At 44.5% G+C, this 14,255-nt stretch overlaps 1 protein-coding gene across 1 annotated transcript; it reads right to left on the bottom strand.

The window, feature by feature from the left end:
* Positions 1-8,287: 8,287 nt before the first annotated feature.
* Positions 8,288-12,022, bottom strand: RTP3 (receptor transporter protein 3). Its single transcript, XM_049863105.1, has 2 exons — positions 11,703-12,022; positions 8,288-9,372 (listed from the first exon to the last, which is right to left on the bottom strand). Exons 1-2 carry the CDS (start codon positions 11,855-11,857, stop codon positions 8,427-8,429), a joined length of 1,101 nt encoding a protein of 366 aa, XP_049719062.1. The 5' UTR covers positions 11,858-12,022; the 3' UTR covers positions 8,288-8,426.
* Positions 12,023-14,255: the final 2,233 nt, after the last annotated feature.

Here is a 14,255-nt window from a genome sequence, read left to right as displayed (position 1 = left end):
TTTGCAGCGTATTACAAACATACTGATTAGCGTCCAGATGTCTGACATACGTATCTTTAGTTTAATAGTTTCTTGTAGTTGTTTTGTGATGTATAAGACCATCTGTGGGTTACGTGCTTAAAAACATCGGGTAACCCTAACATTCTCCCTATAAAATCCTCCCACTAGCTCTTTAGAATTAGACAGAATTTGGGAGAGATTTAACCCCCTGTCTCTTGGATACCAGCATTCAATAAAGCCATCTTGCTTCTTACCTCCTCCTGTCTCAGTATTGGCTTTGTGGCAGGCAGCTCGAATCCGTGATTTGCGGTAACACAATTCAATGACATGAATTATGTTCTTCAAGTTGTGCAACTTCTCACCAAGTGAGCCAAGTGATAACACTCTAGGGCTAATTTCTCTTCCTTTTCGCCTTTGCCATACTTTACTTTAAAAATACTCTCATTTTAGAAAAAAGGACAATATGATCATTAAATAACACTGTTATTAAGATGGCATCACAATTTAGGTAATTACAGTCTTGCTGTACCTACAGAAACCAAATTCCCTGAGGCTAAGAAGGGGTACTTGGCAGGTTGTGTGCTGAGTAATTTAATCTGACAAATTAAAACTACACTCTTTCACAGGAGATTACATTAATCTTCTAATGTTCCTAGGCTGCATTGCTGTCTAGAGCCTCTAGGGGAGAATCTATTTCTTTGCCTTTTCTGGCTATAGAGGCTGCCCCATTGCTTGGCTCTTGGACTCATTCCTCCATTTTCAAGGTCAGCAATGTTGTATCTCTCTGACCATTCTTCTAAAGTTATACCTCCCTCTGGCCAGAACCAGGAAAGGTTTTAAGGATTCATGTGATTATATTGAGCCCGCCAGGATAATCTCTCCATTTCAAGGCCTTAATGGAATATTTCAAAGGGTAGCTCTAGATGACAAAGTAAAGTATTATAATGAAATGTGCAAAGACCTGGAGTTAGAAAACCAAAAGGGAAAAACATACTTGGCATTTCTCAAGCTGGAAGAACTGAAGAAAAAATTCAAGCCTCGAGTTGTAATGCTGAAGGATTCTGTGGGCAAAATATTGAACAACACAGGAAGCATCAAAAGGAGATGGAAAGAAAGAGTCACTGTACCTAAAAGAATTGGTCGATGTTCAACCATTTCAAGGGGCAGCATATGATCAAGAACTGATGGTATTGAAGGAGGACATTCACAGTTCTCTGAGGGCATTGGGAAAAACCAAGGCTCCAGGAATTGATGGAATACCAACTAAGATGTTTCAAAAAACAGATGCAATGTTGAAAGTGCTCACTTATTTATGCCAAGAAATTTGGAAGATAGCTACTTGGCCAACCACCTGGAAGAAATCCATATTTGTGCCTATCCCAAAGAAAGGTGACCCAACAGGATGCAAGAATTATCAAACAATAGCATTAATACCACATGCAAATAAAATTTTGCTGAGGACAATTAAAAAATGGTTGTAGCGGTACACCGACAGGAAACTGCCAGAAATTATTGTGGATCCAACTAAGATGAATTCTCGACAACTTAAGTATTTTCTCCATTTATCATGATGTTGCTTATTGGACCAGTTGTGAAGATTTTGTTTTCTTTATGTTGAGATGAAAGCAGCAGTCAAGAAGTCAAACGATGTATTCCATTAGGCAAATCTGCTGCAAAAGACCTCTTTAAAAGTGTTAAAAAGCAAAGATGTCACCTTGAGGACACAGTTGTGCCAGACCCAAGCCATGGTATCATAGGCATGCAAAATTTGGACAATGAATAAAGAAAATCAAAGAAGAATTGATTCATTTGAATTATGATGTTGGCAAAGAATGTTGAATATACCATGAACTGCCAGAGGAATGAACAGATCTGGTTTGGAAGAATGCTCCTTAGAAGAGAAGGTGGCAAGACTTTGTCTCATGTGCTTTGGACATGTTATCAGGAGAGACCAGTCCCTGGAGAAGGACATCATGCTTGGTAAGGTAGGGGGTCAGCAAAAAAGAAGAAGACCCTTGATTAGATGGATTAACGTAGTGGCTCTAACAATGGGCTCCAACATAGCAACCACTGTGAGGATGGCATCAGACTGGGCAGTGTTTTGTTCTGCTGTACATAGGCTCGCTATGAGTCAGAACTGACTTGATAGCACCTAACAACAACAACCTTAATCACATCTGCAAAGCCCCTTTTGCCATATAATGTAACATATTCACAGGTTCTGGGGACTAGGACATGGATGTCTTTGGGGACTCATCGTTCAACCTACCACATAAGAGGCTGGAGAAGTTAAGGGTCTTGACCAAGCTCACAGAGTTACAAGGCTTTTCCAGAGTTACAAGAATCTCTAAAAAATGGCAAGTTCTTCCCTGATTCGGGCCTGTGTAGGTGCTGTTTTCAAGAGAAATAAGAATGCCTGTTCCTCTTATTTCCACATAGATGTTCTTTACTCATTCTTCCAGAATCATATCAAGTAAGAATATATTGGTAAGATATATTCTGGTCAGTGGTACCACTGTTGGCCAGGAGCCCAAGTCAGAAATCTGGGAATTTGATCCACGTTACACATTGAATTGTGTCCCCCCCAAATTATGTGTTGTAAATCCTAACCTCTATGCCAGTGGTTATAATTCCATCTGGGAACGGGTTGTCTTTGTTATGTTAATGAGGCAGGATTAGTGTAGGGTTTATCTTGAGTCAATCTCTTTGAGATATAAAAAAGATTAAGTGCAAGCTAGCAAGCAGAGATGGGGAAGATAGATGCCTAGAAGCAGAAGCTCCAAGAGACAAGGACCTTCCTCCAAAACCAGCAGAAAGAGAAAGCCCTCTCCTAGAGCCGGCACCCTGAATTCAGACTTCTAGCTTCCTAAACTGTAAGAAAGTAAATTTCTGTTTTTTAAAGACACCAATTGTGGTATTTCTGACAGAGCAGCACTAGATAACTAAGATAATCGATATCTCCCTTTCTTGAATCCTTCCTCTTGGATCATTGCTGGCTGTCCAACTTCCCATCCTCTAGTCCCATTGCCACTGTTGTGATTGAGACCCTAACCCTTCCTTAAGTGGACTCCTGCAACAGTCTCATTACTGTGTTCTTTCTCCTGTCCCCTATCCCTTCCTCAGGCATTCAGTTAATCTTTATGATACTCAAATCTGACAGGTCACTCTCCTGATCCAAACCCTTTTTGACTCCCCATTGCCTTTAAAGGAGCCCTGGTGATGCAAATGGTTAAGCACTTGGCTGTTAACTGAAAGGTTGGCAGTTCAAACCTACCCAGCAGCACCACAGGAAACAAGACCTATTGATCTGCTCCCATAAAGATTTCAGCCCAGGAAACCCTGTGGAACAGTTTGTCCTCTAGGGTCAATATGAGTCGAGCACCTAACAACAACATTGCCTTTAAAGTAAAACCAAGTCTTTCCTAGGGCACTGAAACACCAGGTGATTTGGCCCTGCCTGTCTTTCCGGTCTGACCCCTGGTGCTTGTATTTCTTTTGTATCTAGTAATATCAAACTATTTGCAGTTCTCTAAAACTGCCTTTTTATTTTTCACCACCATGACTTTGCACACTTTCTTCCTTGTGTCTGAAACACCTTCCTTTGGCCTACTTACTATTTTTTTGTTCTCTGGGATCAGCTCAGGTGTCACCCACTTCTGATCATAGCAGTCTGAGAAGGATCCTTATGTCCTGTGCTTTCCGTTTCTGCTTCAAAAGTACCCAACATCATCCTGGTGTTCCAAATGTCCATTGAGTGAATGAATGAATGCATGTACAAAGTAACAAAGGTTTTCAGATCTCCTGGATATAATTGGCTTGTATATGCTGCTGTTGGAATCGCAGATTAGAGCAGGATTTTTATATTTATCTCCAAAATGTAATAAATTATTTTATAAACATAATACACTCTAAATTTAAAGGAAATATATTTTTATATCTACTACTAGGCAATATACATTTATGAATGCCTTCCTGATGAATTGGCTCTTTTGTCATTATGAAAGATCTCTTTATCTGTCAATACTCTTTGACTTGAAGTCTACTTTTTCTGTATAAGTATAGCCACTCCGGCATTCTTATGCTTACAGTTTATGTGGTACATATTTTCCTATTCTTTTACTAACTTATTTGCACCTTTATATTTAAAGTGCATCTCTTATATAAAGCTTTTTCAGTATGAAAATTTCTGACTTTTAATTAGAGTGTTTAGTCCATCTACATTTAATACAATGATTGATACGGTTGGAGTTGAGTCTACCTTCTTGTCATTTGTTTTCCATTTGTCCTTTCTGTTTTTGTTCCGTCTCTTTTGTGTTTATTGAATACCTTGCTGCTACTGCCACCATCCGTAACCACTCTGAGCTGAATGGGCAGAAAGCTCCCCTTAGTGCTACGTGGTTTTCTTCAAAAGCAGGGGAAGGGTCAGCAGGTAATGGATTCCGCCCTCAAGACACTCACTGTTATGGGTTGAATTGTATCTCCTCAAAATGTATTCAAGCCCTAATCCCTGAACCTGCGAATGTGATCTTCTTTAGAAATGTGGTCTTTGGAGATGTTATCAGGAGGCCATACTGGAGTAGGTGGGCCATCCTTATAAAAGAAGAGAGAGAGACACACACAGAGGGAAGATGGCTATGTGAATATGGTTGCAGTGATTTGGGGTGATGCATTTACAAGCCAAGGGCTGCCAAGGATCACAGGCTGTCATCAGAAGCTAGATGACAGGCATGGAACAGATTCTTCCTCTGACCCTCAGAAGGCATCGACACAGCCAATACCCTGATTTTGAACTCCTAGCCTCCAGAGCTGTGAGACAATAAATTTCTGTCTTTATGAGCCACTGGATTGGTGGTACTTTGTTACAGCAGTCCTGCGAACCTAATGGACTTAGGGTTCGCTGGGGGAGTCAGAGGGGTCAGAGCAGTAGAATTAGATGGAATATAACCATCCGGTTCCATTAAGTTGATTCTGATTAATGGAAACCCCATTTGTGTCAGTGTAGAACTGTGCTGCATAGGGTTTTCAATGGCTGATTTTTTTTTCATCAAGACTTTCTTCCAAGGAGCTTCTGGGAGGAGTCAAACGTCCACCCTTCCAGTTGGCAGCTGAGCTTGTTAACCATTTGCATCACCCAGGGACTCCCTAGATGGAATGTAATAGGTGCTAAAACAGAAGAACAATAGTAAAGACATTCTCACCAGAATGACAAAAACAAACATCACACACACACAAAAAAAACCCAGTGCAGAGTCACTGGCAATTAAGTAGGGGCTTGAAAAAATTTTTTTTTTGAAAGATAGATACAATGTCAGAAGCAGCTAAGAAACAGGGAGTTTGGGAGTAAAAGTCTAGTAACTGGAGTGCAAAACAGTTTCAGAATCCATCAATAGACTTCCACCCCCGTGCTTTAGACAAAGGGTCCCTGGGTGCGTTTGGTTGTACAACCTTATCAATAAAAAACATTGAGCATGCTCTCCAAATGTGTGTATATACTTATTTATACATTTTATAACTATACAATTCTGCTAATACACTAATGTGTGCATTATAAAAAGCGCTACAGTGAATTTAAAAAAAAATGAAAGAAAAAGAAACAACATTAAATGGAATTTTAAAGAGATCGCCCCTACGTTAGTGGGTGGTGCTCTCTCACCCCTCAGATGCTGCCCCCTGCAGTGGAGGTATTGATTTAGAACCCAGGTTTCAGCGTGTTGCTTTTGACTGCAAATGCCCCCACAGACTGATGTCAGAGAGTCTGTGCAAAATTTCCTGCAAAGAGGGCCCAGAGGTTTCATAAAATTTTTTTTTTTTAATTGTGCTTTAGGTGAAAGTTTACAGAGCAATTTAGTTCCTCATTCAAAAATTTATGCGCAATTGTTTCGTGACATTGGTTGCAATGCTGCAAAATGTCAACATTCTCTACCTTTCCGCTCCAGGTTCCCCGTTTCTATTCGTCCAGTTTTCCTATCCCTTCCTGCCTTTGCGTCTTTGCTTTTGGGCAGGTGCTGTCCACTTGATCCCATAAACTTGATTGATCTAAGAAATACGTTCCTCACATGTGTTATTATTTGTTTTATAGGGCCGTTTAATCTTCGAATGAAAGGTGAACTTTGGGAGTGGCTTCAGTTCTGAGTTAGAAGGGTGCCCGGGGGCCATAGTCTCAGGAGTTCCTCCAGTCTCTGTCAAGCAAGTCTGATCTTTTTTTGTGGATTTGACTTTCGTTTTTTCTCACTGCCTGGGAAGCTCTATTAAGAACCTTGTCAGAGTGGTGGGTGGTTGTAGCTGGGTACCATCTAGTTCTGCTGGGCTCGGGCTGGTGGAGACTGTGGTTCATGTTGTCCATTAGCCCTTTGAACTAATATTTTCCTTGTGTCTTTGGTTTTCTTCATTCTCATTTGCTCTGGACAGGATGGGACCAATAGATGTATCTTAGATGGCTGCTCACAAATTTTAAGACCCTAGATTCTACTCATCAAAGTAAGATGTAGAACGTTTTCTTTATGAACCATTATGCCAATTGACCTAGATGTCCCCTGGGATCATGGTCTTCAGTCCTTAGCCCCAATAACTTAGTCCCTCAAGGTGCTTAGATGTGTCTAGTAGTAAGCTTCTATGACTGTGCCCCCTTTGTGCTTTATTATACATATATACATGCTGTACATACAAATATGTATGTAAAAATATTCATAGCCCAACTTATAAATGTAGGTGGGTATAATCCTATACACACTCTTTATCCTGCTCGACATACATATCTGCTTGTAAGTTATTATTTGTTTTTACTGTTGTTACAGGGTTGTATATTCTATAGTATTTACTATGGTTGCCTTTTCAGTTTTTTTTTTTTCTCTTCTTTTCTTTTTCTGTGTCCCTCTAAGGGTCTTCCTTTGCCTTGGTCAAGTTGTACTGACTTTCCCTACATTGTATATTGCATTTCCTTTCACCACAGTTAACACTTTTCTACTAGCTAGTTAGTGATTTCCCCATCCGACTCCTCCCCTCCCTTATAACCATCAAAGATTGTTTCTTTCTGTGTGTAAACCTTTTCTTGAGCTTTTATAATAGTGGTCTTATACAACATTTGCCCATTTGTGATTGACTTATTTCAATGCTGTCCAGATTCATCCATGTCATGAGATGTCTATTGGATTCATCATTGTTCTTTATCTTTCCATAGTGTTCCATTGTGTGTACTATAATTTGTTTCTCCATTCATCCTCTGACAGTTATTTATGTTGTTTCCACCCTTTTGCTCTTGTGAATACTGCTGCAGTGAACATGAGTGTGCATATGTCTATTTGTGTGACAGCTCTTATTTCTCTAAGATATTGTCCTAGGAGTGGGGTTGCTGGATCATATGGTATTTTTATTTCTAGCTTTTTAAGGAAACACCATATCATTTTCTATAGTGGTTGTATCAGAGTTCCAATCTTCCCACAATCTCCTCAGCATTTATTGTTTTCTAAATTTTTGATCAGTGCCATTTTTGCAGGGGTAAGATGGCATCTCATCATGGTTTTGTCTTGCGTTTCTCTAATAGATAACGATCACGAGCATCTTTTCATGTATTTTTTGGTCACCTGAATACCCTTTTTGGCAGAGTGTCTGTTCATGTCCTTCACCCATTTTGTGATTGGGTTGCTTATCTTTTCATTGTTGAGTTGTTGAAGTTTTCTGTATATTTTAGAAATTAAACCTTTATCAGATATGTCATTGCCAAAGATTTTTTCCCAGTCTGTAGGTTCTCTTTTTACTGTCTTGGTACAGTCTTTTGATGAGCATAAGTATTTAAATTTTAGAAGATCCCAGCTATCTAGTTTATTTTCCAGACTTTATGCATTTTTATTTATGCTTAATATTCCATTTATGCCATAAATCAGGGCCCCTAACATTGTCCCTATGTTTTCTTTCATGAGCTTTATAGTTTAGGTTTTACATTTAGGTCTTTGATCTATTTTGAGTTAGTTTTTATGTATATGGTGACATATGGATCCTGTTTCATTTTTCTGCAAATGGATATTCAGTTTTGCCAGCACCATTTGTTGAAGAGAGTTTTCATAAACATTTAAGACTCAGTTCTCTAGAGAATGAATGAAATTGCAATGTTTTTTTTTAATTGAGGTGAAATTTATGTAACAAAATTTTAACCATTTAAAGGTGAACAATTCAGTGGCATTTAGTACATTCACGGTGTTGTGCAACCAACACCTCTACCTAGTTCTAAAACATTTTCATCTCCCCAGAAGGAAATCCACCCAGATGAAGCAGTTGCTCCCCATTCCCCCCTTCCTATGTTCCCTGGCAACCACCAATCTGCATTCTGTCTCTATGGATTTACCTATTCTGGATATTTCATATAATTGCAATCCTACAATACATGGCCTTTTGTGTCTGGCCTCTTTCACTTAGCATACTGTGTTCGAGGCTCATACGGTGATTATTATAACAATCACCACCACAACAATGAAAATGAAACAACAATAGCAACTAATTGAAAACTTCCTGTGCATGGGATTCTGGCTTGGGTAGGAATAGGAATCCTCCCCTGAGGGGGAGAAAGGTATTCTCGTCTCCACCTGGTAACTGGTGTTTGCTCTCGGGCTCCAAGAAGTGGGGAGATTCGTAGCCTGTAGGAGTCCAGAAAACCACAATAACCTGGATAACTCTTTCCCTTCCTTTAGTCCAGCTTCCCCTGCCTCTGCATCCCCTGAGGTGCTTCTGTTTGTAGGAGAAGGCATTTGAGTGGCGATCTTGGGGGTAGAAGCTGTTGGTGACACCTGTAGGATTGGAAATCTTGAAGCAGTTGATGGTCTTGAGATGTTACTAGCCTTGGGAGCGCTGGTAGAACTGGCAGCTTTGGGAGAGTTAGGGAGTTTGGGGCAAACCGCTGGCCCAAGGAACTTGTCCACTTTGGGGGGTGGTTTTGAGCAAGAGATATTGATAGTTGTAGCAGTGACCTTGGGCCCCTTGGCATCCTTAGAGGGGACAAGCAGTGGTGGAGGCACCAACGACTGTGGGACTGGGTCTAACCTACCCTGAGCACAAAACCCCTGCAGACATGCCTCACAGTTGTCACTGTCATGTGGTCCTTTGAGAGAGATGTCCTTGATTGTAGGAATCACCTCTACTAGCTTAAATCCTTCTCTGTAGCATTTCTTCAGAATTCGGAGCACTAGGTTGTTGAGGATCCTTGAGATGTTCTCTTGTGTGAACTGTGGAACCTCAAAGGGAGGCTGGTAGCACTTCTGACACCTCTGGGCAAAGACCCTCATCTTCACCTGGCCCTTGGACTCTCCCTTGCTCCAGTGCATGTGGAAGAGGACCTGAATTTGTGCTGAGGCCCAGCTTCTAGAGCAAGAGGAGCACTGAAACCTGTGGGGGCAGAAGACAAGATCCTCAGCAGGGCTCGATATGGCCAGAAGTCAGGACTGCTGCCAGAGGGAGGAAGGTGCTACAACAACCCTGAAACATCGCTTGATTGAGGTCATGGGATAGTGGTACTGAGCCTCTCACTCCTATCTCCATTCTCCTACCAATATGGCCCACAGGTGTCTACTATGAAAATAGCAAGTCACAAGCTGTCAGAGCTGGAAGGATCCTGGACATCTCCTACATCCAACACACCCATTGTAGAGCTGAGGTCCACACTGGGAACTTGGCCTGTCTAGAGACCCAGTGAATGTGAGAGGCAGAAACAGGACTAGAACTCCGTCTCCCTACTTCATACCAATGCTGCTTCACATTTAGATTTAAATGGATCAAATAAGCTCTGCAAATGCCATGGCAGCCGTTAAATCAGCTCCTTTGAACCCTGACCTGAAATCCACAAATGGATACAAGTGGGCATAGGGAAGTCACAGACCCACAGATCAGGGAGGACACTAAAAGGTCTAGTCCTAGGGGAAAAGCAGTGTCTTGCCTTGGTTGCTCAGGACCCCCCGATCTTCCAGTATTACGGGGAGATCACAGGGTCCACCTCTCTCTCCTTTTGCTCCCTTCCAACCCAGCTCCTTTGCTCAATGTTGCCTGGGAAGCTTCTCATTCTGAGTGCCCCTGGCCTCAGCGGGGAAGATAGCAATATTCGGAGCTAATAGATTTGGACTAATATCCGTAAGGACAGGTGGAGAGAGGAGAGGAAGGCAGGGGAGCACATGGCTGCACCCAGAAGAGGAATTGTGAGAGAGGCAGGCATTTGCATTAGGATAGAGATTTTACTGCTAACCAAATTATCCATGCACTCCCTCACATGTCCCAGCCCCTTGTGGTTTGGTTGGGGCGGTGTGACCAGTTGGCCAATGGGACGTGGGCAGAAGTGATGTATGCTACTTCCAGATCTGGCCACAGAAACCGTTGACAGACCCTTCAGCTCTCTCTCCCTCTGTGTCCTTGGAAGCCATGTGTTAGGTTAAATCACTCATATTCCTGGGTTTGTAACTGCAGTCTAGCCTAGCCTTGCCTAGCTTAATGAAGGGGCATCCCAGAGTCTGGGATGGTGAACCAGAGGGGGCTGGGGAGAATGAGTTAGTTAGTGTTGTTTCACTCCCATGTCTTGATTCTAGCACCACCTCACAAGGAGAATGTGAGTATGAAATGGAAAGATGTCAAGAAGTTGTGACCACTGTAATACAGTCTTGCTGGAGGTGCTAAGACAGTCGGCGGTGGACAGGGGCCTGGGCCCTGTTCTCCTGAGCTTCAGTTCACTGCCCTGCCCTGGGTCATGTTGCTTAGCTGCTGGGCCAGGTCAGCGTTCAAAGTTCTCGCAAATAAAATGGACCCAAACTTTGCTCAGATGCTCCTGATGCCAGCTCCTGGCCTGGGAGAGCCACAGGCTGGAGGAGAGCAGTGTGCCCACTGCACAGCCCCTCTCGCAGAGAGGGGTCAGTGGGCAGGCCAGGAGCACCTGCCCCGAGTCCTGGGGTACATTCTAGGACTCCAACCTCTGTATGCAAGGGAGTTAAGCTTTGGATGATCTTTTAGAGTCTCTCTGTTTTAACAAGTTGGCATTGCTCTGTGTAGCGAGGGCAAGGATTTCTGTATGTCGTTCAGCATCCCCGTGCTCCCCGACCTGTCCCTGGAGGCGCGGAGTCTCCTCGGTGCAGGGGTCCTCTCCCTCACAGGCTCCATGGTGGGCCTGCGGGTCTCCCGAGGCTGGGAGCACTGCCCCAAGCCTTGCCCACTTGGTATTTCTGAAGTTGCGTGAAATACCCTCCATTCCTTCCTTCTCTTTTACTCGCTGCTCCCCACCCCCATTCCTCACAGACAGATTTCTCTGTGTCCAGGCCCTTGTCCACACTGGAGCCTAGGCCTGCTAGGATTTTGGGGTTCGTGGTAATAGGAAACAAAACAAAATTTTATTGAAGCTAAAACTTCTTGAATGATGGGCACCTGGCTTCCTATAATCCTTAGTATACAAGCATAGAACGTAGTAAGAAAAGTAACGAGCATACCAAAACCAAGCCAGTTGCCATTGAGTCGGTTCTGACTCAAGGCAACCCCATGCGTGTTGGGGTAGAACTGTGCTCCACAGGGTTTTCAATGGCTGATTTTTTAGAAGTAGATTTCCAGGCCTTTCTTCTGAGATGCCTCTGGGTGGACTCAAATCACCAACCTTTTGGTTAGCACTCAAACGCATTAAACAAGTGTACAGGTAAGACGCAACCAAGAATTTCCTGGAATCCACCCCAGTTGCATTCCCCACTCACCTGGCAAAGGTCCACTGCTGGTATTGCACCCAGCCTGGCTTCAGGATGTTGGGAAGAAGGTCCTTGTCTAGTTTCAGGGTCCAAGTGTGCCATGGTTTCACCTCCTGCATTAATTCCTGGAACACTCGCTTCCACACCTCTACGTCCTCACCCATCTCTGCGCTCTGGTGTGCCTGGTTGGGCCAGGGTCTCCCAGGCCCTGACAGGTTCGCAGCAGCAGATGAGGCCTCCCCTTCAGAGTGCGAGGGCTCAAACCTGCTCTCCCTCTGTGCACCTGAATCAGCCTGTGGACCAGGTCTTTGCCCCAGTGACAGAGGTCAGCTGAGCCTGGTTCCAAGTTTGGAGAACAGCACTAGGCTCTGCAAGTTTTGAAAGACATGGAGTGCATGATTTCATCCATCAAACATTCCCGGAAGAGGGCTCTGACTCAAGTCAGGAGGGGTCGGTTTCAGCCTGTTCTGTTTATTTACCTTTAGCCTGGAGCACAACCTTTTATCCCTGAGCCACTGTAAATGGTGGGGGAGGCTGCAGCTGCCTTTTCTAGTTCTAACCTTTGAAAATCCCTGCCACTGGGTGGCTGTGCTCCTGATGGGGGAAGAGTGACACAGAGAGGCAGGGCATGCCCAGGGTAGGGGTCACTCAGGGTCCCGTCTCCTGTCCCGTGCTTTTCCTTCTGAGCTCAGACCCCGCTGTCTGTGGGGCCGTATTCCACAGACTCTGTGCTGCCCAAGGCCATGACTGTCAGTGGTGTGGAAATAGGTCAAAAACAAAACAAAACAAAACTTAAATGAGGACCAACAAGAGCTGTTTACTCAGAACTTGTGATAGTAAGGGAGTCAGCCTCCTTCACTTTTGTTTGTAGTGAGAAGGAAGGCTTCAGGTGTGCCATGATTGGAGACTATTGGCCTGGGGAAACTGGAGGTGGGCTGACTAGAAGTGGGGCATCGTCTAGGATTGGTTACCCATCTCATCTGTTGCCAAGGAGTTGATTCCAACTCATAGCGACCCTATAGGACAAAGAACTGCCCCATAGGGCTTCCAAGCCTGTAATCTTGACGGAAGCAGACTGCCACATCTTTCTACCGCAGAGTGGCTGGTGGATTCAAACCACTGAACTTTCGGTTAGCAGCCGAGCACTTACCCCTTGTGTCACCAGGGCTCCCTATGTGATTGGTTAGGGGGGCACATTTGGCTTTCTCTGGTTGGTCCTAAGTTGCAAGCGGGACAAAAATCAAGGAAGCTGTCAGTTATTAATCAATCCCTGGCTATTCTGGACCCATTGTTGCCGGGATCGTTGTTTGGCTTCCTGGACTGGGTGTTCCAGAGATGGATTTGATATCAGGGACAGACGCTGCAGATAATGGGTCAGAGTTCTAGTTTTACATGGTCTGGCCATTGTTCATTTGTTCAGTTAGTCTCTCATGACAGAACGGAGATCCCAAACCCAGTCTTTGAACCATGAGACCCAAAGCTGATCCAGTCAGTGTGTTTCCGGGAGATAAGGCTACAAGGTCCCCATGGGGGTGAGTGGCCTCTGGCTACTGGCCAACCTGGAACCATGATCCTCTTGAGCAGTGCTCCACACTATCCTACTTCCTCCAGGGAGACTTGAAAAGGAAGAAGACAGGAGCTGGAGGTGAGAGCTATGGGGCTAAGTACTGAAGCAGGCTACACCCCACGGCCTGTGGATGGGATTCTTGGGGTCTGTGTCACAAGGGCCTGGCCCCAGATCCGTGTCCTTGATCCCCTTCTGAAAGGAAAGCCTCACCCTCGGTGGGTCCTTCTCTGGCCTGCGCAGGGCATCATGAGGAGGCTCTGAGAGGCTCTAGGGGCTCCTCTGTGCTCCAGCCCTGCCTCAATCCTGCCTCCTGTTCACCTTCTGATCCTGCTCTATCTACTCTCCACAGCGGAGCCATCAGGTCTCTCCCTTGGTGGAAACCTTCACCTCACAGTGCTGCTGAGCATGGCTTCTGCCTCTTCATAGTCCTGCCCCTCCCTTCTGGCTAGCCTCAGCCCTGCCATGCATGTTGTCCCCCAAGCCCATAGCAGCCCCGTACCCTGAACCTCTTCCCCGTACCACCCTCTAAACACTTTTATCCTCCCGAGCCTTATGTATTAGTACCCATGTCCGCTTCTCCCAGGACACCTGCCTTCCCTCCCTCACATGGTCCCTGCTCATCCTTCGGTTTCCAAGGAGACATAGTGCGTGTCCCGTATCCCACCGCCCCCCCCTCCCTGGGGCTAACTAAAGGGGCTCCTGTGCTCGGCCTCCTAACTGCTGTTGGAGAAAGAAATCTCAGCAAGCATCTTCCCTCCCCCCAAGCCCAAAAAACCCCAAACCAGTTATCCTAGAGTTGACTCCAACTCATGATGACCCCTTGTGTATCAGAATAGGACTGTGCTCTGTGGAGTTCTCAATGGCTGATTTTTCAGAAGTAGATTGCCAGGCCTTTCTTCTAAGGCACCTCAGGGTAGACTCAAGACTTCACCCTTTCAGTTTGCAGCTGAGCATGTTAACTGTTTGCACCCCCAGGGTCCTCCCTACTTCCCTGC

The sequence above is a fragment of the Elephas maximus genome, chromosome 20 (assembly GCF_024166365.1).
Source record: "Elephas maximus indicus isolate mEleMax1 chromosome 20, mEleMax1 primary haplotype, whole genome shotgun sequence".
Lineage (NCBI taxonomy): Eukaryota > Metazoa > Chordata > Mammalia > Proboscidea > Elephantidae > Elephas > Elephas maximus.
Note: the sequence above shows the minus strand (reverse complement) of the source record. Positions and strands in the feature narration are given on the sequence as shown.